Source organism: Macaca mulatta, chromosome 8, assembly GCF_049350105.2.
Source record: "Macaca mulatta isolate MMU2019108-1 chromosome 8, T2T-MMU8v2.0, whole genome shotgun sequence".
NCBI classification, from domain to species: Eukaryota; Metazoa; Chordata; class Mammalia; order Primates; family Cercopithecidae; genus Macaca; species Macaca mulatta.
Genome location: NC_133413.1, coordinates 71,381,190 through 71,408,891, shown reverse-complemented (window position 1 = coordinate 71,408,891; position 27,702 = coordinate 71,381,190). Strand labels below are relative to the sequence as shown.

At 40.1% G+C, this 27,702-nt stretch overlaps 1 protein-coding gene across 6 annotated transcripts in view; it reads right to left on the bottom strand.

Annotated features, from left to right (window-relative positions):
• Window positions 1-27,702, bottom strand: part of CHD7 (chromodomain helicase DNA binding protein 7) — a 188,677-nt gene that overhangs the window by 103,086 nt on the left and 57,889 nt on the right. For 5 of the 6 annotated variants that reach the window (XM_015145419.3, XM_015145423.3, XM_015145422.3 and 2 more), the window contains one exon: window positions 21,018-22,856. The exons of the other annotated variant lie outside the window; for it this stretch is intronic. In XM_015145419.3, the coding sequence (XP_015000905.2) occupies window positions 21,018-22,682 (1,665 nt within the window). In that variant the 5' untranslated portion in view covers window positions 22,683-22,856. The remainder of the gene's footprint in view (window positions 1-21,017; window positions 22,857-27,702) is intronic. 6 annotated transcript variants of the gene reach the window in all.

Here is a 27,702-nt window from a genome sequence, read left to right as displayed (position 1 = left end):
CAAATGTTAATGTGGATGTCACATCTCCTCAGTCTGGGTACCGCAGCTGCTCGTGTGCTCTCTGCTCTTGAAAAGGGCACTCATGCTGCCTCGTGCATTTACACCTTAAAGCAGCTGTACCTCCAGAGCGCTCAATACAGTGCCTTGAACCTTTTGTAGAACTAACAAATGCACACATAAATGAAGGCACATTTTGAAGACTGTTCCAAGGCAATATTGCAACATTTGCTCTTCTCTGAAAGCTACATGTTCTGTACTATGTCTACATAAGTTTCTCCTTCATTACCCCTTTCACCTGGCTCAAGCTTCACCTTCCTTTCTGGCCCTGCCTTTCTTCTCCCATACAAGTCTGCATTTATCTCTTTGTTGCAGTTACATCATTACACGGTAACTGGGATTTTTAAAGGGAAGAACAGCTTATTTCTTCAGGATCTCACATAGCAGCCAGCACATTGTAAATGCACAACAATGTTGACTGGTGAATGAATGAATGAATGAATGAATGAATGAATGGCTGAATACATGGATGAGCTTCTTACCTCATCTTTGAATATTCTAAATAAGAGTCAACAAGCAACAAATCTTCATTCCCTTTCTGCCATGAACTAATTGCAATCCCTCATCTCATTCCCATAGAGACACTGCCAAACAAAAGTACTGCTAGAAAGAGACCCAGAAAAAGTTCTCAGAATTTGATATCAAAAATAAAAAGGTACAGACATTTTCCAGTAGTAGTTGAACTACCTCCATCTTACTTCTTTTCAATCCAAAATGGCTTGTGATTTCATTGTACATAACTTTAAAATAAACTTTAAAATCCGAATGGCTCATGAACTATGAAATATTTCAGTCAGGCCAGGCGCAGTGGCTCACGCCTGTAATCCCAACACTTTGGGAAGCCAAGGCAGGCGGATCACGAGGTCAGGAGATCGAGACCATCCTGGCTAACACAGTGAAATCCCGTCTCTACTAAAAATACAAAAAAAAATTAGTCGGGCGTGGTGGCAGGTGCCTGTAGTCCCAGCTACTCGGAAGGCTGAGGCAGGAGAATGGCGTGAACCCGGGATGCAGAGCTTGCAGTGAGCCAAGATCGCGCCACTGCACTCCAGCCTGGGCAACAGAGCGAGACTCCGTCTCAAAAAAAAAAAAAAAGAAAAAAAAAAAAGAAATATTTCAGTCACTTCAGAAGAAGGTTAAGGCATGTTTGTGAACTCAGACCCATGTATGCTTCTCTTTTCCTCTCTGACCACAGCCCACTGACTGGTGGGGGTGGGTGGTGATTATCTATCTTCCACTGAAGCCCAAGAAGATAGCCCTCAAGCCAGAGAAAGGATGGGAGCAGTGACAGGACGTCCAAGTGAGTGGTGGGCTCAGCTCAGGAGGGGAAGGGACAGGTCAGGGGTTCTTTGCTGGGCTTAAAGAGCTTCTGCTCCTCTTCCCAGGCCTCAAGATCATAAACTCTCTACTATGCTCCATATTCACAAGGTCCAATGTCCCAATTAAATCTCAAACTCTAAAACTTAACTCATCTTACTTCCTGCCCCTTTATTCCTGAAAAATATTAAATAAATAAACCTTGTGTTTTTTTCCTAAATTCTTCCATCAACTGGGAAGTCACCACTCATCTACTAAGCAAGAGACATGGCAGTCGTCCTGTAAAGTTCTACTACCCTGACCGCTCTGACAGTAGAGGTAGTTCTACTATCCTCACCCACACTGACACTGTCTTAACTCAAAACCCATTACCTCTCAACTGTCTTCTACCAAGCCATGCCGTCCGACGTGGCAGCCACCAGACATGTGTGGCTACCGAGTACCTGGAATGTGGCCAGTCCAAACTGAGATGTGCTATAAGTACAAAAGCACCAGATCTCAAAGACTTAGTACAAAAACAATGTAAAATACCTCATCAGTATTTCTCTATTAAATATGATTTGTTGAAATGATGCTTAAATATTACATTTTGAAACAATCTTTTGGATATACCTTGCATTAAATGAAATATACCACAGTTAATTTTGCTTGTTTCTTTTTGCTCTCTTACCATGGTGACTAGATAATTTTACACGGCACATGTGGCCACACCCTGCTCCCACTAGACCGACCTGCCCAGCATGACTCCCAGTTTCTTTGCTGGCCTCACCTCTGCAGTCCCATCATCTCCCACCTCCGGCCGCCCCCTAACCACCACCCGGGGGGCCTCTGTGCTGCTGTCATGTGATCCTTGGTCCTGGCTAGCTTCCGCCCATCAGATATAGCTCAGCCCTGAAGACATGTCCTCCAGCAGGAGGCCTCAGAATGCCACTGTCTCCCCACCCTGCAAGATCCCTCTTTGCTCCCTATAGAATGTATGTGCTGAGCTATATCTGATGGGCGTATATCACACATTCGACGAGCACCTATAGAATGTATGTGCTGACATACTGAAGCTATGACAGAGAAAATGAGGGGCAGAAACCCTGACCTCGCTCAACTCAGAGTACGGTGGGGGCAACAGAGTATACTAGCAAAAACAGATTTCTAGTAGCAGCAAAAATAGTAATAATGTGGCATCAATAGCAGTAATAATTTATAGACAATTTACTATATATCGAGCACAATTCTAAGCACAGTACATGTATTATCTCAATCTTTCTAACAACACGGTTAAATAGGTCCAAGTATGATTCCCATTTTAGAGGTGAGAAAACTGAGGCACAGAGAAACTATATAATTCACCCCAGGCCACACAGCTCACTAAGTGACAGAGTCGGGACTCCAGGGCCATGCTCTTCAACACTGTGCTGTGCTGCCTTCCCAGGTGTGCAGAGAAGCAATAATCGTAACAGAGACAACAAGACTGGTGTGGAGGAGCAGCCTAGACCCCACATTCAGCAGTGTCAGCAGAGGCTTTGCAGACAGAAGGATTTCTAAACTAGGGGTGAGTGTTATGGGCCAGAAGCTCAGGGGTGAAAAGGTTGTGAAGAACTAAAATCAGTTCACTGTGCCTGGAGCAGCAGTTAGAGGAAGATGGGGCTTTTGTTTATTTGTGCTTTAAGAAGGACTTTACTGAGAGGACCTACACAGACAGGGGATGCTAAGGGCCCATGAAGACATGACACAGACTAAAACTCAAGAGTCTGGTGAAGGACTGATTAAAAATGTGGGGCAGAGAACCCCTCTAATGGCAATTGGAAAGGAAGTAAAGAGAATACAACAGTGCTTATATCAGATACTGACCACCCCAGCCAGAACCTCAGCATCTCTTACCAAGGGGAAGCCCAAGTGAGCCCAGTTCTCTAGAAGAAATTCTCAGGCAGATGTTCTATATACTGACACTGGCCAAGAGCTCCTGAAGATCCTACTTTATCCAACTTAGATGTACGTCTAAATTTTAAGAAAATTTCTGATTAATTAATTAATCTATTTATTAATAGGAGGGGCAGGATCTGGTAGCAGCTCAAAAAACATTCACTTAGCCATTTAGCCAACAAGTTCTAGGAAATACGTGGATTATGGAAATCCTTCTACCAGAAAGACCTCTGCTGTGTGGCAGAGATACAGGGAAGCCTGGATGAACATCCTAGATAAACCTCAGAAACATAAACCCCTTTTGCTCCCACTCTGTTCCCACCAAACATGGTCTGATTATGAATTGGAGTTCCCATGTACCCTGAGAGCAGAAAAAGGCAATGGTGAAACTGGAAATATTGTTAAGGTCTATAAAGCACTAACTGGCCTCCACCATCTTCAGATACCAGCTCCTAGGACCATCTTATGGAGTCAATCCCAAAGTGCCTCATCAACTCTTGAGTGTACATATATTTCAGATTTCCAAAGCTGATAACCTCTGGGAAGCCTTGTCTAACCCCAAACTTAATGGTCTGCCTCTGCCCTGAACTAAACGTGTGCTCCCTCTCACCAACATTATTACACAGCAATCCAAATGCATGCTTACCACTCAGTGGGAGCCACAGCTGAGCTTCTTGGCAGCAAGAAAAAGATAGCATTTAGCATTATATTCTCGGCGTGTATCACATACTAGGCAGTCACTAAATATCCGATGAATGGATGGATGAATGAATGAACGAATGACCTCACTAAGACCCAGCCATCCTCCAAGTCTCACCTACATAGCTGTCCTCCATTCTCAACAACCTTATTTTTCATACTGTAGCTTAAACTCATTATTTAACACATGATTTTCACTAAGAGAATTTTTAAATCCCATACTAGAGACATGAGTAAGAAGAGACTTGCATGGTGGGTTCTACTTTCCTGGGGCAGCAGAGTCTAGGCATGACTGACGGGGGGCTTACCTCTGCAGAGCAACAGGAACACCTCCTAATTACCCAGTACCAGGCCTCCATTTAAAGTGAGTTGTTTGCCATAAAGGCTCTCTCACCAGAAGGTTAGAAAGGGAGAGAGAGAGAGAGAAGCAAACAGTATCAGAAACAATAGGTTCGCTCAAGAACAAAAACCAATCCATTCGCTGTCTTCTCTCACAGGCATCCAACTCATTGCAGCTCAAGACATGACCTGGCAGTGGTGGCCAGCATCCCAGCTGCACTTTACCTTCCCACCCCCAAACACAGATTTTTTTCTAGATAAAAATGGGTTTTCAACTTTGTAAGAAAAAGTTACTGTTTGGAACTTCCCTTTAAACCAGCAGTCTTCAAAGTGTGGTCCCTGAGACTCTTTCAGGACATCCACAGAATCAGCACTTTTTCATAATATACTAAGACATCGCTGCCCTTTTCACTGTGTTGACATTTACATCAATGGTGCAAGTACAATCAAGGCAGTGACAGAAAAATACACTGGTAATTGTTATTCTTGCCATGGCCACCAACTCACATTAAGAAAAAAAGTAAGCCAACTCATTTAAGGATGTCTTTGACAAAATAGTAAAACTTGATTTTTGTTATTCCTGACCCTTTTTAATCTTTTCTGTGAGGAAACAGGAAGTGCACATGAAGGGTATCTGCTGCTCGCCAAAGCACCAAGGAAGGCTATCACCAAGAACAGCACTTGGGCAACTGCCTAGAGTTGTGAGTTGAACGGGCCACCCTTTTTTTTTTTTCTCAAAGACTATTGTTTTTACTTGAAAGACTAACTCAAAGACAAACCACAGATATTCAGACTCAAGTATTTGGCAGTACTTCTCTTGAAATAAAGTGAGTCAATCACTTCAACGAAAGTAACTCATGGTGCTTATCTACAATAATAAAAAATGAGCTCTCAAACAAGTGAGAATTTTGAAAACACCCACGAGCTCAACAACTTCTCAATCTTTAAAGACTTTTCTGAGAAGTCATGGTAATATCAACAAATGTGATTTAAAAAAAAAAATTGTAAACTGGGCACAGTGGCTCACCCCTGTAATCCTAGCACTTAGGGAGGCCAAGGGGTGTGGATCACTTGAGCTCAGGAGTTTGAGACTAGCCTGGGCAACATGGTGAAACTGCATCTCCACAAAAGATACAAAAAATTAGCCAAGTGGGTAGTCCCAACTACTAAGGAGGCTGAGGTAGGAGGATTGCTTGAGCCTGGGAGGTAGAGGACACAGTGAGCCGAGATCATGCCACTGCACTCCAGCCTGGGCAACAGAGTGAGACCATCTCAAAAAAAAAAAAAAAAAAAAAATATATATATATATATATATATATATACACACACATACACACACACACAAAAATCAGAAGATTGGCATAATTCAATGAAACAATAAGGGGATTATTATTATTTTTAAATGAATAAATGTATTTTTAAAATTTCCTAGTTTTCATTTCTGATATGGTAAATAATAATAGATAAAAACCAGAATAAACAAAAGCTCTTTGGAGTTCTCAATATTTAAGAGCATCAGGATTCCAAAACCAAAACATTTGAGACCTATTACTTTAAATAAAACAATTGTAAACAGATAAGCAGTTACCTGAACATATTTGTCTAATGTATTAAATAATCTGGATGAATGCCCCCACCTGCCTCAGTAGCAGAAAGTTTACGTGTTCTTTCTTATACTACTTATGCCTCGTTTTATTATCTAAAATAGTTCTGGTATCTAAGTATCAAATCAGAATGGCTCAAAATACATTCTATCAGAACTAACACTTTCGTCTTTGGTATCTATTCTCTAAAAGTCCCCTTTTCCACCTTCCTTTTTACAATCACTTCTCTTTACCAAAACGGCTTTCACTCATCCCAAATATTATTACAGTGTGTTGCCCTGGAGTATAAAAACCTCTGGGACACCAATCTCTTTAGGAAGAGTCACTTGGCAGCAAAGCAGAGTTAAGAAATATCAAGAAGGCAGTCCTTCATTTCATCCAGGTGACAAATGCCTGTTTAGTGAGGTAATTGTCATGCAAACACATTTTAATGCATATATTTAAACTGAAAAGGAGAATTTTTTTTAAAATTCTAAATTCTTTTTAAAAAGTTTTTAAAAATTGCACTGTCCAATAGTAGTCAGTAGCCAAATACGACTTTAAGTTGGTTAAAATTAAATAAAATTTAAAATTCAGTTCCTCTCTCATACTAGCCCCATTTCAAGTGCTTCCTAATCACAAGTGCCTACAGGCTACCATACTGGACACCAAAAAGAACACATCTATCATCCCAGAAAATTCCACTGGACAGAGCTCTCTGGAATCTTGACTTAATAAAGGGCTGGATTTACTACAGTCATTTTTTAAGGCCCTAATCCCAGCAGAATGTGGGAAATTTCCATCCAGGTGAGGACAAATGTTAGAGACTCAATATAGAATATTCATCTCGCGCCACTGCACTCCAGCCTGGGCGACAGAGTGAGACTCCGTCTCAAAAAAAAAAAAAAAAAAAAAAAAAAAAAATTCATCCTACGATCCTCTTTTCTGGTTTTCAAAGAATGGAGCTCTTCTCTCCAGCAGTAAGATATAAAATTAGTACTTTAGACCCTTTTTAAAAATCAAGTTGAGATTCATGTAACATAAAATTAAGCATTTTAAAGTGAGCACTTCAATGGCATTTAATATATTCTCTTAGACTCGATGACCTAAAGGATTTGACAAATTATTTTCTATCAAGGTCCTACCCATGACCTAATTAATAAACCAAAAATCTAGTGGATATTATCTAAGATATGCAATGCACCCACCCCATCCATTTTGAGAGAGAGAGAGAGAGAGACAGAGAGAATGTGTGTGTGTGTGTGTGTGTGTGTGTGTGTGTGTGTGTGTGTGTGTGTGTGTGTGTAAGAGACAGTCTCACTATGTTGCCCAGACTGGAGTGCAGTGGCTATTCACAGGCGCAATTATGGCACACTGTGGCCTCCTCAAACTCCTGGGCCCAAGCAATCCTCCTGACTCAGCCCTCAGATAGCTAGGCTACAGGTGCACACCACCGTGCCTGGCCTTAAATATTTTATATGAAGCATTTGTGATGGGGACTTCTTTGGGATTAACAACTTTCTAAAATATCACTTATACCATAAAACAAGATGCTGTACTTGCATTAGTTAAAACAATATGCTGTGTTTAACAATTGGCTAATACCGAGCAAAAATTTATTCCAAAAATAATGAAGTGACTTATGTCAGCATTTACCAGGTACGGATGACTATATCCTATCACTACATCACAAGGCCAAAGACAGGAGATACCCATGGTTTCAGGGCCACCTAGTAAGAGGTGAGAGAATAAAAGTGGAAACACAAAGCTTACACTGGTTACATATGCAACAAAAAACTCTCCGTTCTATGTTTAATTGTGCTCTACATCTTATTTTCTGATACTTGAAATAATTTGGCTTGTGTGGTTATACTTCAGTGTTCCTATATGAAAGTCACTAGCCTCATGGCTACTTAAATTAAAATCAAATAAAATTAAAATTTCAGTTCCTCAGCCTCACTAGCCCCATTTCAAGGGTACGGTAGCCATTTGTGGCTAGTGGCTAGTGGCTACCATATTGGACTGAGCAAATACAGAACATTTTCATGACAGAAAGATCATGGACAGTACTAAGTTATACATTTTCTACAAACATTCATTATTAGCATGATATCAAAGTACACGGCAAACTTTCTTTAAAAAATAATTTGGAAAATCCTAGATACTTTCTGACAAATTTCAGTACACAGTTATATTTAAAAGGCTTTTCTTTCCTTAAACCTTGAGTTCACTGAACATATATGACAGCCTGGATTGCAACCACTCTATAGTATAAAATTCAGGAAACACTTCATATAGATTACAATTCAATAAAATACATATAAACAGTATACACATTATTTAGTAAACATATTACAACTGATGGACATTAAATAGGTTTTCTGTTTACTATTTTCAATCTCATTTTTATCAATATTTTTATTTAAAAATACATTAAAATATTGTTAAAATATTTAAAAGCTATAGTGTGTAAAGTTTGAAGACAATAAACAAAACGGTCTTCTCCCTATATTTAAATTTGAGCAAAGATATAACCACTCTTTCTTGCAGAGAAAGCCTGGCTCCAAGCTCAATTCTTACACAAGTCTCTTCTCGCTCTAAAAAACAATGGCAATGGTGTTACAGTATTGCCCATAAACTCTTTTATGGATAAAAACTGTCTCCAAAAATGTAAACCTTCCTTACTTATTTGAAAAAATGTGAACTGCCTTATTTTTAAAAAAAATTTAGGTACTAAATTACACTGCAGCCATCCTTTCAATTTTCTTTTGTCTTCCATACTTTAAAACATATGAAGTTACTTTTTAAGAAAAACAAATAGATTAGGGTAAAGAAGCATTATAAAAATCTTGAGTGTGACAGCCTTCATAAATCAACTGGGTTCACAACAGGGCCTTCAGTGCCAGTCAACAGGAACCCATCCACTAAAGTATAATATCACCTCAGGGTTTTGGAGAGCACACCATGAAAACATGGTAAGGTGCTAGTAACAACAAGGGGGTGAAGTGGATCACTGGATTTAAGGAATTTGTAAGATTAAAGTTATATTTAACAAAGACTTAGTACTACTGAACTCTCTCTGTGCAGACCTATATACATTATAGGTCAGTGGGTGAACTTCTTGCATGCTAGAGGGAATACCAGCAACCATCCCTAGCAATAGGAAACAGGGTGTCAACTTAACCTGCCATTTGAAGTTTCTGAAAACTAAGTGATGGTTTTCACCTTGGTTGAAGTTAGAAATTAAACACTTAGAAAGCAGCTAGTATCTTATATATAGTAATATTTCCTAGAGATTCAACTGAAAAGAAATACAGTAGTGTGATGGTAATTTTTGCTCCCCCCTATAAAACATTACGAATTTTTGTCTGCCTTATGGAGACTCTAGTAAGTTGATTTTTAAGGCATTAATAGATGATGTCCTGTTTTCCAAAATAAAGGAAAGTCGGTCTACTTCAAAGTGAAAGAGTAGAAAGTGAAAAAATAAAGAATTCCAAAAGCTCATTTTGATAACCACTACAACAGTAGTTACAATAAAAAATATTTAACATTTATTGGGCATGTACTACATGCCACATGCTGTGCTAAAAACTTTACAGTCATTATCTCATTTAATTCTCATAATTCTGTGTAATCGGTACAATTATTGTATCAGGAAACTGAGGTTTAAGCAAGTATGTATTTAAGATGACTTAAGAAAAAAATGGAAGAGCCACATTCAAATGGAGTTCTCGGTGTATATGAAGCCTGTGGTCTTCATAACCCTGTGCTCCTGCCTGCCCAGCAACCTGTACTAGCAGTGAGGGGCAGAGTCCTGGCAGCTCCACCTAGTGTGTGACCACTACACAGAATAGTGGAGGGGTGAGAAGCTAAAAAAATGACAGAGAAAACATTAAATGAAAGAAATAAACTGACACTTGTCTCTCTGCATTTACTTACCTTGGAATTAAATTTATATTCAGTATGAAATACCACTCTAGGATCTAACATGGCTCTTTGATGTGGGGAGCTTATTAAAACCGATTTAATGATTTGCAGCAGGGCGCAGTGGCTCACACCTATATAATCCCAGCACTTTGGGAGGCTGAGGCAGGTGAATCACCTAGGGTCAGGAGTTCGAGACCAGCCTGTCCAACATGGTGAAACCCCATCTCTGCTAAAAATACAAAAATCAGCCAGGTGTAGTAGTGGGCACTTGTAGTCCCAGGTACTCTGGAGGCCGAAGTGGGAGGATCACTTGAGCCCAGGAGATGGAGTCTGCAGTGAGCCAAGATCGCGCCACTGCAAACTCCATCTCCTGAGTGACACAAAAAGACTTCATCTCAAAAGAAAACAAAACAAAAAAACTGATCTTATTATTGGGCTCATTTTTATTCTATGAATGGTTAGTTTCTTACTGTTGTCATTTTATTGTTTTCTTCATCAATGATATCCTAGCTTAGAGACCTTATTTATGTGTGAATATTGGTTTTGAACTTCCTTGCAAAAAATAAAACTGCAAACCTTAAGCTCAGATCTAAGGAAAGAAGTTTTCCAAAATTAGACTAAATTATTTCCTTCTTTGATCTAGGTCTTCTACCATGGTTTTCAAGTAAGCAAGACACGTTGTTGCATCAGAGGTCAGGTTAGGCACTGAGCACAAGGGTTCCCACAGCACCTTATTCCAATATGAAGATGACTACTCCCTTGACATGTCCCACTCTCTGGATAAATATAATTAAAGTGAACAGAAAAAACATTCAGAGAAATCGATGACAAAAATGAAATGCTACTTAGCATCTTACTTAAATCAAACACTTCCCCTAAAAAACTCTGACTTATCTCCTTTAATTCAAGTTATGTCTTCATGCATTTCAACAGCTCTCATTCATGGAAATGTCTCTGACATATTTGAGCAGCCAAAAATAGAGTTAGCTTAGTAATGGACCAATTTAAAGCAAAGTCAGCATATTCTACTTATTTATTGCCCAGTTCCATTTCTCCCTATGGTTACTTAGAGATTATCTACAGATTTACAGCTGTAACTACAGAGAATGGAGGGTAACATTAAGATGTCAAGATCAAGGAAAATTCTCCAAGTTAGTTCCCCACAGTTTATTTCCAGCAGGCTCCAAAGTGGTTAAACTTGGTATCTCTTCATGCTAAACTTGTTTTTAAAATAACAGTGAAAACAAACACATGACAACTTGCAAAAATCCCACAATTTCCTATTATTGTTTTTTAATGGAAGAAAATGTTCAAGTTACAAGAGTCCATCAAGAAACATGATCTAAAAATTAAACTCTAATTTCAAGTATTTCTATATTCAATAAGAATTTTAAGTCTATACCCTCCCCTTTCATTAAAGAGCACACTTAGATACATAACTTCAAAAAACAAAAAGCTTTCAGAAAAAGAATGATCTAAAGTTCTTTGCCTGTTCACAAGAAAGGATATGCACCCTGCAACCTCCCAACCCTCTAAACTGAGCAGCCGCTGGCAAGAGGCCAAAACACTTCATAGCCCACCAAATGGGTGAGAGTGGAATTCCTATGCTAATATTGCAAACCTGTTTCAGCCAGTCTATGAATAGATTAGACAGGAAAGGCACAAGTTAAGCTAGAACACTTGCCATTCGAAAAAGCCTCTACACAGTTTCCCAGCACCACTGCTTGTACCTCCTCAATATTCTCCAACGCTTTATACCCATGGCCAGAACAAAAAAACTCTTAAAATCAATAACACTTGCTTAAGCCCTAAAACAATTGTTTTTTTGCTTTCACACAGTGAGCCAAATTATACACTTAAAATTAAGTTAAGGTTAACGTCTAGGACTCCTGAAACCTACAGAATGATTTAGAACTAAACACAGAAGGCAGTAGAGGAAAACAGGACAAATACACTTTAAAGAATAACAGAAATGTTATAGTCTTCATTAATATTAAGGAGCATCAAAAACGCATGTTTTTGATCCAATCTTTAAAATAAGAGGTAAGGAAATGCCTTGCAGCCTTCCCTGGCCATCGCTCTCATCGTCCTGGAAATTGTCCAGGATAAAAACCAAGCAAGATGATGTGGGTAGTCCTGTATCTATGTTGACTTTCTTAAACGCAATGCTGTCAATTTCTTGGCATTTTGCCAGCTTCCTTTACGTTATCCATCACTACCACTTCTGCTGTCATGTCCTAGGGCTTGAAGGTTCTCCTCCATTTTTTACACGAAGTGAAGAAAAACCAAAATAAAACCTCACTCCTGGTGACACACCATGAACCACTAAAGTTTTACAAGGCAAAAGGACAAGTACAAGTTTGCTACTGACTGTCTTTACTGATAAAAGAGCTGCATTCAGCAACAAAGGAAATACCAGGACCATCTCTGCATGGCTACTTAGGGATTATCTATAGATTTACAGCTGTAACTACAGAGAATGGAAAATAACATTAAGATGTCAAGGGTAGGGTAAATTCTCCAGATTAGTTCTCACAATGCTGTTCCCCTAATTGTCCCCCTAACCCACTTCCCAGTTCTCCTTCCTCAGCTAACTATTGCTCTGCTGTACCAGAGACCGCCTTTCTGAAAGATTATTAAAACAGGGAAGAAAAAAGCAGCACAGAAGAAAAAAATGAAAGAAATGGGGAGGGAGCATGCATATTAATAAAAATGAAGGCTTTTTCCCTTATCCTGGAGAGTCAATTTCATGAAGAAACAAGCAATTCTATTAAAGACAGAGAGGCAAAAAGCTGGGGGATAGAGGTGAGGAGTTAACTACCAAAAGTATCCAAACACCACACAAAGCTAAAATCTTGAAAATGTCTGTAATCTACCTTTCAGAGAAACACGCTATTTTTTTCCACAGGACAAACACCATTTAGGTAGCCTTCTTTGAAACTCAAACAAATGAAATCAAACTTCAATAACGTATCTTGTCAAGAACTGATACTAATATCCCTAACACAGGCACACCCCCCAGTACTGCATTTATTCATGATACCTAAAAACACTGCTACTACTTCCTTAACCTTACAGCAAAGTGGGTAACACCTGTCTTGGAGGATGACTGTCATAATTAGACTAACAATTTTACATTTATTTATATGTGAATAAAATTATTTATACTCTGACTTGTTTTTAAAAAGAATATGCAGCAACTGATACGGAAAGAGTATAGCCTGTGCTGTTTAATATGCAGCCACCAGCCATGTGTGGTCACTGAGCAACTGAGATGCAGCTCACGCAATCTGTGTAAAATACATATCAAGTTTTAAATTCTTGTGTAAAATATCTCACAAGCAATTTTTTATACTGATTACATGTTGAAATAATGTCTTGGATATGTTGGTTTAATTAAATGTATTACTAAAATTAGTTTTACCAGCTTCTTTAATGGTAAAATGCGGTTACCAGAAAATCTGTATCAACATAAACGCATTGTATTTGTAGCTCCCATCATATAACTGGACAGTTCTGGTCTAGAACATAGTAAGTACGCAAAGATAGGACAGCCAGAATGTTATACTTAAATAACAAAATTCCCTTTTCACCTCAGTGGGGGCCTCTGTCTCCTCCCTGCCTTCCACCATACCAGCAATCTCTCCTTAACACAGTCCTTGGCACATAACAGGCACTAAATAAGTATTTCTTTCATACGGTACTGCCTTTCATGAAGATACCTAAGATACCAAGATGAAAATGCAGCATCACAAGTGGCTTCTTTTAAGAATATCAATTGGCTACCTGGGACACCTAGCAGAGGCCAAATATCCAGGCTTCAAAGGTAAACTAACAAACTAAATTCTTATCACCTACAATATTTTTGATGTCACATAAAACAATACTCTTTTACAAAATAAAAGCCATCTAAGGGGCAAGGCTATCAGGTATTCATGCTTTCAGACTATGGGGTGAAAGGGCAGACAGAGCAAAATTTTCCCTGTGCTTTAACTTGACACTTGGTATAATTCTGACCTCTGGGATAAACGAGCTTGTTGGATGTTGAGGAAAAACGTAGACAGGTTACTCAATAAGCTGTAGTATATACAAATTGAGGTAGTCAGAAGAAATACTTTATGAGTCTTCGTGAGAAACGACGAGTCTGTTGAGAGCACCCTATGGCCCAGGAATGAGAGACCAGTAAAGGCTGGATGGTTTGCTTTAACTAAAGGTCTCATGAAGAACTAGCAGTGGGCCACAGCAAGTGGGAAAGCAGTGATGTCTTCTGCCTTCTGTCTGTGAGCACCAGAGGGGGCAACCTGCTCCAATGAGGTCCAGCCTGGGTGCCTGTTTTCTGAAGGTGGGTACACTTGCAAAAGCCCCTAAATACCACTTAGGTAAAAGCTAATTTTTTAAAGAGACATTTTGTTTTCCCATCTTCCCCAGACATCTTTAGAAGTGAGAAAGGTAGTATTGATAAGATACATCTGCTCTCCATTAAAAAGGTATTTTTGTCTATTTCTGCTTACAACCTGCATACATAATCCTTAAGAAATATAGCCACCTTTTTCCATAAATTTACTTAGTAGTTGCCAATTACTCTGCCCATGTCTGTAATTCTTTTTTTTTCTTTTTTTTTTTTTGAGATAGAATCTCGCTCTCTTGCCCAGGTTGGAATGCAGTGGCGTGATCTTGGCTCACCACAACCTCCATCTCCCGGGTTCAAGTGATTCTCCTGCCTCAGCCTCCCAGTAGCTGCGATTTCAGGCATGCACCACCTCGCCTAGCTAATTTTTGTATTTTTAGTAGAGACGGGGTTTCACTATGTTGGCCAGGCTAGAGTCCCGAGCTCCTGATCTTGTGATCCGCCCACCTCGACCTCCCAAAGTGCTGGGATTACAGGCATGAGCCACCATGCCCGGCCTTGTAATTCTTTATTTACTGGGTAAACTTAAAGAGTCTCAGTATAAGATTGATGCTGCTTTAGATTTACCAATAAAAGCTTTTCTCAGAAAGGCTGTTTTTTTTTTTTTTTTTTGAAAAAAAAAATTGTACCACTGATTCTTCCAGGTATTTTTTTAATCTCAAGGGAAAATGAGGAGATGGGAAATTATTACTTATCACCTTAATCTTAGTAGCCTTTAAATTTTTTTTCTACATCTGTTTCATGATGACTGTATTTCAGGACCAAATTAATGAAAAAGTCACAAATGTATCTAAAATAAATTTATTTTAAGGACACATTGTTGCAGATCCTAAAAATTCAACTAGAACTTTCCATTTAAGAGCGTAATCCGTGATCTGGGATACGTCTATGGACTGTGCAGTATAAATTCTATCCAGAAACTCAGGGATTTGCCTGTAACCTTAAGGACAATCCACTTAACCAGTCTTTCTTCAGATAAGCTCTTCAAATGAACAAAATATTGCTCTGTGCCTTCCTTCTAGATTGTTCTCATCCATGTTCACAGTGTACTGATAAATATTTCATTTTTGGTTCCACCCCCTCTCCACTCTCTTCATACTCCTGGGTGCTGCAGAGAGCCCCATGGTGCTGTGTCCATGCTGAAAACACCTCCTAGTGCCCTCCAGTGGCATGGGCCCGGGACCATGCAGCTTTCTGTCCACTAAGCCCCAGACCTACATTCCGGCAATACGAGGGACACTCAAGGCCCAAAGGGCTTTCTGATCTTTGCACTCATTGTTTCCTAAATCTTAAATTCCTTTCCCTCCTCTTTTATCCATCCTTCCCTCAACTTAGACTGATCCTTCACATCTCAGCAAAGACACCACTGCCCCCAGAAAGCCCTCCCAGACCCCCACCTCACCCACTTTAAGACTGATCTTAAAGATCAGTGCTGATCACTACAGTGTGCTTTTCACGGCATATCCTTGCCTGCATCTTCCTGCTCACACAGCAAGATTGTTCTCCCTCCCTCAAAGCACATAGGAAGCCTCAATATTTGATAAGTGTTCACTAAAACCAAGGATATAAAGTCAAACAACTATGAAAATGTTTAACATTGAAATACGTAAGATTCTTCTTAAAACTTTGCAACAGGCAATTCTGAACACTTGCTAGATGTGTCATTTTTGAGTCCGCACTGTTAACCACTTAAAAGACATTGCTACTAATCTCACTGAGCCTCTAACCAGGAAGGCATATGAATCCTCACTTCAGAGATAATGAAATGACATCCTGACATCCTTACTAACATCAGGTGGTGATGTTAAGCAGTGGTGCTTCTATTCAAAAGCTCAGACTCCAAAGCCTGTACTCTTTCCTTCATGCCAGTGGTTCTAAAATTGTGGGCCAGGGTCTGTAGGGTCTGTGAGATCAGAAAACTATTTCCACATGATCCTGAGATGTTATTTGCTTTTTCATCCTCATTTTCTCCAAATGAGCAGTAAACTTTTCCAGAGGCTTATGACTAGCACACAGACTACATTCAGAAGCAGATGTGAGAATCAATATTTAATAAATATAAAACAATGCCACTAATTTTTTATCTTGGGAAAAGTCATCTTTCGTTTTTAAAAAAAGTTATCTTTCATTTAAAAAGTATTTTGTATGTTAACACATAATGATTTATTTATTTATTTTTTGTATTTATTTATTTATTTATTTTTGAGACGGAGTCTCACTCTGTCACCCAGGCTGGAGTGCAGTGGCTGGATCTCGGCTCACTGCAAGCTCCTCCTCCCACGTTTATGCCTTTCTCCTGCCTCAGTCTCCCAAGTAGCTGGGACTACAGGCGCCCACCACCACGCCCGGCTAGTTTTTTTGTATTTTTTTGTAGAGACTGGGTTTCACCATGTTAGCCAGGATGATCTCAATCTCCTGACCTTGTGATCCGCCCGTCTTGGCCTCCCAAAATGCCGGGATTACAAGCTTGAGCCACGGCGCCCAGCCGATTTATTATTTTTAAATAATTAACAAATCAATATTTTAAACTTTCATCAATATTTTAGCTGGGCGCGGTGGCTCATGCCTGTAATCCCAGCACTTTGGGAGGCCACGGCGGGTGGATCATCTGAGGTCAGGAGTTCAAGACCAGCCTGGCCAACATGGTGAAACTCCATCTCTACTAGTAGTGAAATCCCAACTACTAGGGAGACTGAGGCAGGAGAATTGCTTGAACCTGGGAGGAGGAGGTTGCAGTGAGCCAAGAATGCGCCACCGCCCTCTAGCCTGGGCAGAAGAGTAAGACTGTCTCAAAAATAAATAAAAACATAAATACATAAATAATAAAAAAATTAAAAAGTTCTGAGACAGTTAATATCAATACATATAACTCACATAGCTAATACACACTCTTTGGAGTCCCCAACAATTTTTAAGAATGTGTAGAGGTCTGAGATGAAAAGGTTTGAGAAAAACTGTTCTAATTAGCTATTGAAAAAGAAATATAAGCTAGGGTTTTTCCCTTCCCTGTAAATCTTATCAAATAATCGAAAGTCTAGCACTTCCATTAAAGAAGTGTCCATACACCAAAATGTGTAATTTTTCACATTTTCATCAGATGAACTGTGGCCTTTTTGTTCTAATATTTTTTCTTTGTTGACTTTTCAATATAAAGTTAAACTTATCTTTAAAGATACTTACACGTGTTTCATAATTTAGGAAATATCCATTCAGAAGTCAGGAAACACATAAAGAGCATAATTTCTATTTTTAAAAAGCAAAAAACTCAAGAATGAGTTAAGTCTACCTGAACGTGATAATTCCATTATCAAGTTAAATGGACATTTCAACCTAATCTGGTATCTTCCCTGATACCTGGTATAGTATTGAGCCACTACTCCATCATATATAAAATTTGAAATAATTTTAGTAGCTCTAAAGTAAAACATAATTAAATAAAAATATTTCCTAGGGTAGAATGTCAATCATTCAGAGACAGAGATTTTAAAGGTGTAGGATAGTATTTTGAATTACCCATATCATTATCCTCCTCACATGTGGCAACACAAGCTAAAAGGGGGATAATATTTGCACAAATCAAATTTAGTTATTTCATAACTAAGGCTGTATTACATAATAGTTAACCTATCCTTAAAAATAAAGTTAATTTTGATGAAACCCCGTGTCCACTAAAAATACAAAAATTAGCCGGGCATGGTGGTGCACGCCTGTAGTGCCAACTACTCAGGAGGCTGAGGCAGGAGAATCACTTGAACCTGGGAGGCGGAGGCTGCAGTGAGCCAAGATTGCGCCACTGACTCCAGCCTGGCAACAGAGTGAGACTTCATCTCAAAAAACAATAAATAATAAAGTTAATTTTATACTGTAACTACATGGGAAATGACATAATTATGTAGCAAGGTTTGCACTTCAGGAGATCAGAAGCTAAAATTAGAAAAGAATTAACATATATACCATGGAGTGGACATTATACTAGGCACTCCGTCTATGTTAAGCCCACTTAATTTAACACCCTTTGTGGTGGGTGCTATTTTTCCTGCTTAACTAATACAAATTCTGAGGTAAACAGAAGTTAAATGCTTTGCCTAAGATCACCAGGTTAATAAATGATAGAGCTGGGCTCCACATACCTTTCTACCTTTAAAGTCTATGTTCTGTGCCTAAGACTTCACACCGCCATAGCCTTATGTTCAAAAGTGAGTGTTTCAAAATCTGAAGAGAATGCAAAGTTAAGCAGAAATAAGAAAGCAAATAATAATGAGCAAAATGGAAAACATAATTGTACTTTGAATGAAAATACCTCAAATGTCCTAGTTTACATCCCTGTAAAGATCCTGAGTTTGCCTATAATGACATAGTCAAAGAAGGAGGGAATGCATGTGGGCTCTCCTGAAGTCTAGCACAGGACACAGCATGCATGGAGCCTCCACTGCTCAAGGGCTCACATGCCACAGACTCACACATGTCCTCTGAAAAAGCCATTGAGGTATCTGTACTCTTAAAACCCAGGAAAGCTGGAGGATAGCAACAGTTCTCATCCAGAGATCAGATTATAATCACAGCGGGTCTCCAAACAGTGCTCGCCCTCTGGTGAAGACAGAGGATGCCAGAATGAGAAGTCTGAGAAACCACTGCTCTAAAATATCCCTTGCTTATTAAGAAACTTTCCAGGGAATAATAATTCCTAAAAACTAAGTCACATTCATTTCTGTCCTAAAAGCCTCCCATGTCTGCTGGCCTCAGGGACAGTACTTTTGGTCTGCTCTGAGGAGAGGCGTTTTGCCCCGAGGTTATGTAAGAATCACCAAGGGTGGTTATATGAGGATCACCAAAGTCTTCAGAGAAGTTGCCCTGCCCACCGGCTGAGGGCAACTTTCCTGAAGCCACTACTTGTCCTGTGGTCCCAGGAGTCTTCCTGACCTCCACTCCCCCAGCCCAGCTTAGGACGAAGCTTCAGAGGCTCTGTATTAAATGCCTGGCTGAAACTAAAACAAAAAACAAACAAAAAAAATTTTTTTGAGATGGAGTCTCACTCTGTTGCCCAGGCTGGAGTGCAGTAGCATGATCTCAGCTCACTGCAACATCAACCTCCCGGGTTCAGGTGTCTCTCCTGCCTCAGCCTCCCGAGTAGCTGGGACTACAGGTGTGCACCACCATGCCCAGCTAATTTTTTGTATTTTTTAAAAGAGATGGGGTTTCACCATGTTGGCCAGTTTGGCCTTGAACTCCTGACCTCAGATGATCTGCCTGCCTCGGCCTCCCAGAGTGCTGGGATTACAAGCATGAGCCACTGTGTCCGGCCTAAAATACTTTTTTTTTTTTTTTTAAATGAACTGACAAAAAGCATAGAAGACAATTATCACCACTAAAAAAAAAAAAAAGCTGCTCTGAGATGCCCTGAGTGGCTTTGTTTACTGACCAAACCCTTTTACTTTCAACACTGCTTTCAATCCCTTCTGCTCTCAGTTTGACCCTTCTGGTCCAAACTGTCCTCAAAGGCCTGGACGACAGGTTCATACTTCATCTTCTGCTTCTCCATCTGTCCTGTGGACTGTCTAATCAATATCACTGGCTCCCCCCTCCTTTTAAGTCCAAATTCCTTAAAAAGGAATCCAAGATCACAACAATCTGGCCCTGACTGATACTTTCCAACCTATTACCTGCAGCAAGCTTGACTTCCTGTGCCCTTGTTTAGCAAACCACCCCTCAATCTGAACTGCTGACCTGGGTTCACCTCCCTGGGTAAGGCCTACCCAAATTCCAAGCACCCTCAACTACAGGTTATCTCCTCTCTCTGGACACTTGTCACATAATCATGCCTGGTCTTTCACTCTTTTGTATTTTCACATGAGGTCTTATTTCCCCAAAATTGATAATAAGTGCATCAAAACAATCACTATGCTTTATAGCAGTAAAATCAGCTACTGTGCACCCCAAAAACAGAACAGTAATTCTGGTAGATAATAAGTATATATTTTTGAATAGCACTAAGAATAATCTGTATACATAGGCATTAATTTATCTTTCACAGATCTAGGGCATAAACAGCAAAATTTATAATGGAAAGATGTCTTTGTGAATATGATAATTTAAAACTTAAATCTGTTCTTTTATAAATTCTAAATGATAACAAAAACATCAGCTTACAAAAAAGGAAGATTCCCTACTTCAGTGCAGGGTACCCAAATCTTTTAGAGACCAAACATCTTCTGTGAATTATCATTTACTGTGATTTTCTACAGTTTGCAATTTAAACTCATATTAACAAATTTAACAGTTAGTAAAATAAGTGTCACAGAAGTATACATTTTGCAGCTTCCCAAGAAAAATATCAATATAAAAGGAGAGATGGAGGAGACTACCACACACACATAAATCTTTGCTAGAAACCAAGTGTCAGTGTATTTTTAAAACACACACACACAGAGAAAGAAAAAGAATAAAAAAGAATTCAGAGAAGGAAACAAAAGCATTTGTCTCATGAGCATTCTGAGTCTCTGTCCATCTCCCTGCTAGTGGCGACCTAGCTCCTTGTCGGCAGGGACCCAGTCTTAGTTATCTACATACCCTTAACATCTAGCACAATCCCTGGGACAGGGAGATTCAAGAATTCTTGCCTGAATAAAATAAATGCATAAGCCAATAACAAATAAAAATTAAGGCACTCATAATGGAAAATATTTTCATAGCTTAAAGAAAAATTTGATTACACAAGTTAGCCATGTTGAATTTCACATTGCAATGCAGAGGCAGGCTCTGTGTCCCCTTACCTGATGCACAGGCACTTTCTGCGGGGTGTTCTGGGGTGATGGGTGGAGCTGTGCCCAAGGCTGGTGATGAGGGTGTGGGGGTGAAGACTGGTGGTGCAAGCCCGGGTGGGGCTGCAGTGGAGGACAGGTTGGCAACTGCTGAAAAGACGGCTGTTGACCAGGATGTTGTTGGCCAGGTATCAGTCGTTCCTGGATTGCTTGTGGGTCTCCAAGGCCAACACCAGGACAACCATTTGGCCTCATGTGCCCAGTCAACTCCCTTGGTGCCGAGGATATGCCTATAAATGGACGAGACTGCTGCATGTTTCTGGGGCCCATATTCCTCTGTCCGATTCCCATGGCACCAGGGGGCTGGTGAGATGGCTGAGGATGGGGCATATTTGGATAACTGCCAACTTCCATTGGTATCCCAGCACTTCCCGGCCTGACTTGTGGAGGAGGAGTGCCTGCTGGATTACTCATTGCTTTCATGGGTGACATGGGAGGTGGAGAGGCATAAGTTCCCTGAGGCTGTGAAGGATGCATAGTTTGTGTGTTCATTTGGTTAAGTGAGCCACTGGGGTGGATGGGCTGCTGGTGCATTAGTCCTTGACCACTGTTTGATGGGAATCCTACAGCATTGGGGTATCTTGGTACGGACTGATTCATTGGAGTATTATTTGTAAGGCCTAAATTTTGATTCATCCCTGTATTGTTAACTAATCCCTGATTTAGGTTACTGTAAGGATATCGAGAATACTGCCCTGAGTTGTTTATAGTAGGAGAGGGGACTGTCTGGCTCCGAGAACTAAAGTTAAGGGTTTGTGGCCTAACAGCCCCTTGTTGGGGAGGATTCGGGGAGAATCTGGGACTGTGGGCAACTGATTCTCCATGGAGAGCAGTAGGGGGGTGGTGATGGAACTGCTGCACCGAGTGACGCAAGGAAGGTGCCATGCTGGGATTCTGCTGGGGCACGTGGGACAAGTGGCCGGGTCCTGAGGTGGCAATAAAAGGATTCCCCTGATTGAGGCCTTCTTGGCCTTGGGAAAACTGGCTCATCCTCTGCTGTGGCTGACCATGCTGCTGCATGGAAAAATCCCCACGTGCCATATAGCTGCCCATCTGCTGCATGTGCTGAGGGTGGCCCTGTGCAGGGGGCCCTGACGGAGCTGGCTGCGGTGGCTGTGGTTGTGGCTGCTGCTGCTGGTAGGGGGCTCGTATCTGGTCTGGTACCTGAACAGCCCTGGGGCCCCACATGGAGCTGCTGTCCACAAAGGATTGCCCATGCCTCTCATTCTGCATGCCAGGGTAGACACCCATCTGACCGCCACCACTGCCACCATGGGGCACCTGAGGAACGGGTGGGGTGTGATACTGCGAGTGCGGAGACGCGAGTCCGTTCCCAGGGGTGTTGCTCATCATTCTGTTCGGCTGATCCATCAGATGCATCTTTTGTTGTTCATACTGATTATAGTGATCAAAATGTGTCAGCTTTGTTTGATTTTGATTAGTAGAAGGATGATGAAGGGATGGCTGTAAAGAGGCAAAGCCTTGGTCTATTGGCATTTGCTGACCCATAGGATTTACTGGATTTTCCGGGTAACCACATTCTCCGAGGCCTTCAAGACCTTCACTGAAAATATTCCCATCCTCGCCAAAAAGACTCATCATTCCTGGATCTGCCATCTTCTTCCAACACACGGCTCCTCCAAACCACAGCTCAGGAGCTTGCCTGTGCTTCACTTCACTGAGGTGTTTGCCCTCAAAGCCTATAATCCTTAACTAATCTTCTTCATGTCATTCCATATTTCTTTAATTCTCTTGGACCCTGCAGTGTCAGGCAAAGTCTGGATATAGGTCCTAGAAGGGAGTTGGGGGTGGGGGAGAAGAAGGAAGAAAACAAAGAATTAGGATCCGATGATAAAACTGCCAGTATTTTGTACATCTGAATTTGGTCCCCATCAACAATACTAATCTAGCTCCCTCACTGAGCTGTATTTTATAAATTTAGTTCACTTTAAGAGAAACTCATTAGTTTCTACCAGAAGCATCATTATGATCAGTTACTTAGAAAGCAAGCAAAACACTAACCTTAACCTTAAATTAATCCATTCACTACACTTCCTAGCGTTCCATTCTTGAATGGAACAGAACAAAAGAACACAACATGAAGCAGCAGCAGCTGCCACAGCAGGCAAGCAGATGTATGAATATAGCCAAGCAGCTCATCTGCTAAACTAAAGCCCTGGAAATGCTCTGGTTACCAACAGCCCGCCCTTAACCTTATTCCCCTGAGCAGTGTAATCAGATGAGCAACAGCAGCACCAAGGGCTGTGAAAAGCTCAACTTAGTTAAATTGACTAGAGGATTATACAAATACCAAAATCGGTCATTTCATACGAATTAGATATTTACAGCCCACATACAACTATGTAACTGCAACAGAGGCATCTAACAAGAAAGTGTTCATAATGATGTTGAAAAGCAACCTTGAGAACAGGACAATACATACATAATTTCATTAGGTTTAATGGCAGAAATATACAAGATTCAGAAGGAGACTAAAAGAAAAGCTTTCATTCTCCAAGAGGACCAATTTCACTCATGGCTCTGAGCCTACCATGGTCCCAGTCTGCACTGACACAGAGCAGCCCAATTACCAGGCTCATTATTCACCCGCAGGCACGCTGGGCTCTGGTGGACCAGAATCCCATGTGACCACTCAAGAGGAAACTAGTTGAGTGGATACTTTGTAGACAATGACTATTCTCATAACTAGAAACACAACTTTCTCCAGAACTGAAAATTATTTTATTTTATTTTTATTTTTTTTTTTTTTTGAGACGGAGTCTCGCTCTGTCGCCCAGGCTGGAGTGCAGTGGCGCGATCTCGGCTCACTGCAAGCTCCGCCTCCCGGGTTCACGCCATTCTCCTGCCTCAGCCTCCCGAGTAGCTGGGACTACAGGCGCCCACAACCGCGCCCGGCTAATTTTTTGTATTTTTAGTAGAGACGGGGTTTCACCGTGGTCTCGATCTCCTGACCTTGTGATCCGCCCGCCTCGGCCTCCCAAAGTGCTGGGATTACAGGCGTGAGCCACCGCGCCCGGCCTGAAAATTATTTTAACAGAATAAAGTTCAAAATATGCTCTCTTCACCATTGCCTTAAGTCCTTTTGGGATAAGGCAGGACCTAAGCAAGTAGGGAGACAAGTGGGCAGGCACTTGTGTTCGCACCCTACGTGCTTCCAGTGCACAGTATACACTATGTAACATGCTGCATTTTATTCAAAGTCTTCCTAACGACCCTGTGTCAGATTAAAATAACTAATTTAAAGAATGCTTTGACAATCTAAACAGGAAAGTGTTTTTGTTGAGTGCTAATTAAATCAACGGCCTAATAAAGAACTAATTCATATAGAGAAAATGACTGAAATCTCAAACATCTTTGGAATTTCACTCATTTTTTTCTCTTTTATAAGGATATTAAGCATTGTGTGATACTAGCCCACTTGAAAAAACAGTATCTTGAAGAATTTCCAAAGTGATGCTATAAACAGGCACACTCATAAATTCTACTGACACGCTTCCATAACAGCATGGGAATGAACAATGGGCTAACCAACACTCCTGAGAACTTACCAGTAAGACACATAAAAATTCTGTTTCTGCCTGCCCTATTCTAACACATTCCTAACAAGGGGAGAATTTTGCTTACAGAAAATGTAAACAACATTCCTGTTCACTGTCAGAACTATAGACATAACACCTGAGAGGGTCTCCAGGTCTGTAGTTTTCAGGTGACAGCTGTCAGCTAAAGTCAAAGGTCTCTTCACTCCGCCGCTAACTGCCATGAATTTTCTGAACTACTTTCTCCAAATGCAGAGGTCAGATGGGTGAAAATAAGGTGAACATGAAAGCCATTTTACTGAAAACACGCTGCTCTACTATGCAACTATTTTAAAATCCAAAATAAAGAGAAGTAGACATCTCCAGTGCCAGTTGCAACAAATATTCATAAAATTAAATACACTCCTAAGAAGGCTAAGCAGTCAGTTGTCATTTATTCAAGGCTCATTTTAACTTTGAAAGAAATAAATACTGGAATGGACTTGATAATAGCTTAAACCAGCCATGCAGACCAACCACTTACCAAAACAACATTTCAAATTAGCTTAAGGAAAGTCACATCTACATATGTGTCCTGGGGAGCAGCTTCATCCTCCAGGGTCTGCCAACTGTTACGGGAAGAAATGCTACTGACTGGATGGGGCTCCAGGCCAGCTCCAGGTAAAAGTGATCCGAGAGGGAGTGGATGGCTTAGCCCACTGGTGACCTTCTGTTGCAAGCCCACTGAGCCCAGAGGCAGAGAGGCAGAGCCAGATCAAGCTTGGAGAAGTGGCGATGAAGCTGGTGCTTACTTTTTATCAGCTTAAGATTCAGAAGAAGGACAAGTTGCCTAACGGCATTAGTAGGGAAAAAACAACCCTCCGACAGTAACCATACTGACCCTTGGCTGTACTCCTCTTCCTGTTCCCTACACCCTTCTACTAAGTGTCCATCTCCCAGAGGCATGAAAAACGCCAGCATTATATGGTATCAACTAAGCATGTCGCTCACCACAACTACAATCATGCTCAGGTAAGGTCCAGGCAGAGAAGTTCAAAAACTGGCTTTGTAGTCTGTCATTAGTGACCACTCACTGGGACAGCCACCAACGCCTTCCTGCCCCTTTTCTGACCTCAAGACCCAGCTGGCAACTATGCCAGGAATCCATCTGGTAGCTGCATTTCATATTTCTGATTTGAGCTAATCTAATTAATTTGTTTTGGTCCTTTTTTTAAATTTGATCAAGACCATCTGAAAGCCCACTTTCCCAAGTCGCAGCTGCAACGTATAATTTTGTGTTTCTATAAAAGATACTCATTCAAAGCCCTATTTTGAAAGCTTCTCCCTTGTCTACAGACAATATCTAGATTTTCTGTGTCTAGATGAACGCTGTTCAATGGGCCACAAATGCGAGCCATTACACGTAATTTTTAGTTTTATAGTAGCTACATTTTAAAAGTAGACCAAAAGAGTGAAATCCATTTTATCAATTTCTATTTAACCCAATAAATGCATAATACTGTCATTTCAACAGGTAATCAATATGAAAAAATGAATAAGCTAGTTCACATATTTTGGTATTGAGTCTTTGAAACCCAGTATGTAATTTATACTTACAGTATATCTCAATTCCTATTAGCTACATTTCAAGTGAAAAAATGTACATATGGGGCTGTGGCTTCCATACTGGACAGCATAAAGTATTTAAAAAAGAAGAAACAGAAATAACAAATTAGCAATGACATTTTTTTAAGTCTCATAATTATCACCTGGGTAATAAACATTTGAGTTGCATTTATGTTTTATTTGGCTTTACATAAAAATTAACTCTCAAATCACAATAATTTATTCAAAATGTATTTGAATATTTACTGAGCACTACTGTGATCCAGGCACTAGTCTAAGAGCTGGAGAGAGATCAGTGAATAAAACAAAATTCCCTCTTGTCCTCATGGAGCTTATATATCTGTAAATGATGAATCTCCTAAATAAGAACTAAGATTCAGGGCTTATGTTATTAAAAACATCACTTACCATTTTACAAAATACTTCTCAGTAACTTCTGATAAGGAATAGTCTAACTAAATGTGAGAATATGTAGCAAACGGTACAGATGCATATAATGGAGACATAGTAATTCAAGTTTCTATTCAGTGCCCTATTGGCTAGCATTTTCTGAGATGTGAACGAAAGGACGGTTCAGAAGATGCATGTGTTTTTTGGGGTGAGGAGGGGTCACAATGAGACCACTCAACTAACAGAATCATCAACATTAGAGGCACACTGTGAAACCAATTACAAACATTTTAGAGTTAGCAAGCACTCTGAAGACCTTCTAATCCAAATCCCTCCTCATTTAACTGATGAAAAAAATCCTTTTATAGACTGAGAGGAGTAAACTTCTTCTACAAAACATTTTAGTGACAGTTCCCAAAGATGAAAGAAATGAATGACTGAAATGGCAGCTTACTAGCGAGGACAAAATATTAAAGGCCTACATCAAGTCTGTTTTATTCAGAGAATCACTAAAACAATGCTGCCATCATCAAATAGAAGTGAATTTCCTTTCCAAAAATGTTTTTAAATTATACCATATATTACTTTTAGGAAACAAGCATGTATCAACACCAAATTGGAGCTATTGGTAAATTTTACTGGAAAATAGCCAAATGAAAAATGGGCAGATCCAAGCACAGAATCAATGATAAAAGCAATGGGTGCGCAAGAAACCAAGATGAAAGAAATGTCACCGAAAACATTAATATTTTGAAAAAATATATGTATATATAAAATTTGTTAATCATAACTCATTTAAAATTTTTACTTATTACATTTATTTTATATATAGTGATTTTCTGACCTTTCAAAACAACATAAACAATTATTTACTACACTCTTCTCAAAGTAGAATGGTATTTGTATAGCTGAGTTTTAATTTGGTAGTGACACAGAACCTTTTTGTGTTACAGGTATGGGCTAGAAACCTAGCAAGGAGATAGGCAAATATATACCATCTTTCGCATGCAAAGTATCCCCTATAGCTCAACCACTATACGTCCAATTGTGTAAGTAAAATGTCATCCAAGGGAAACTTTTTTGAT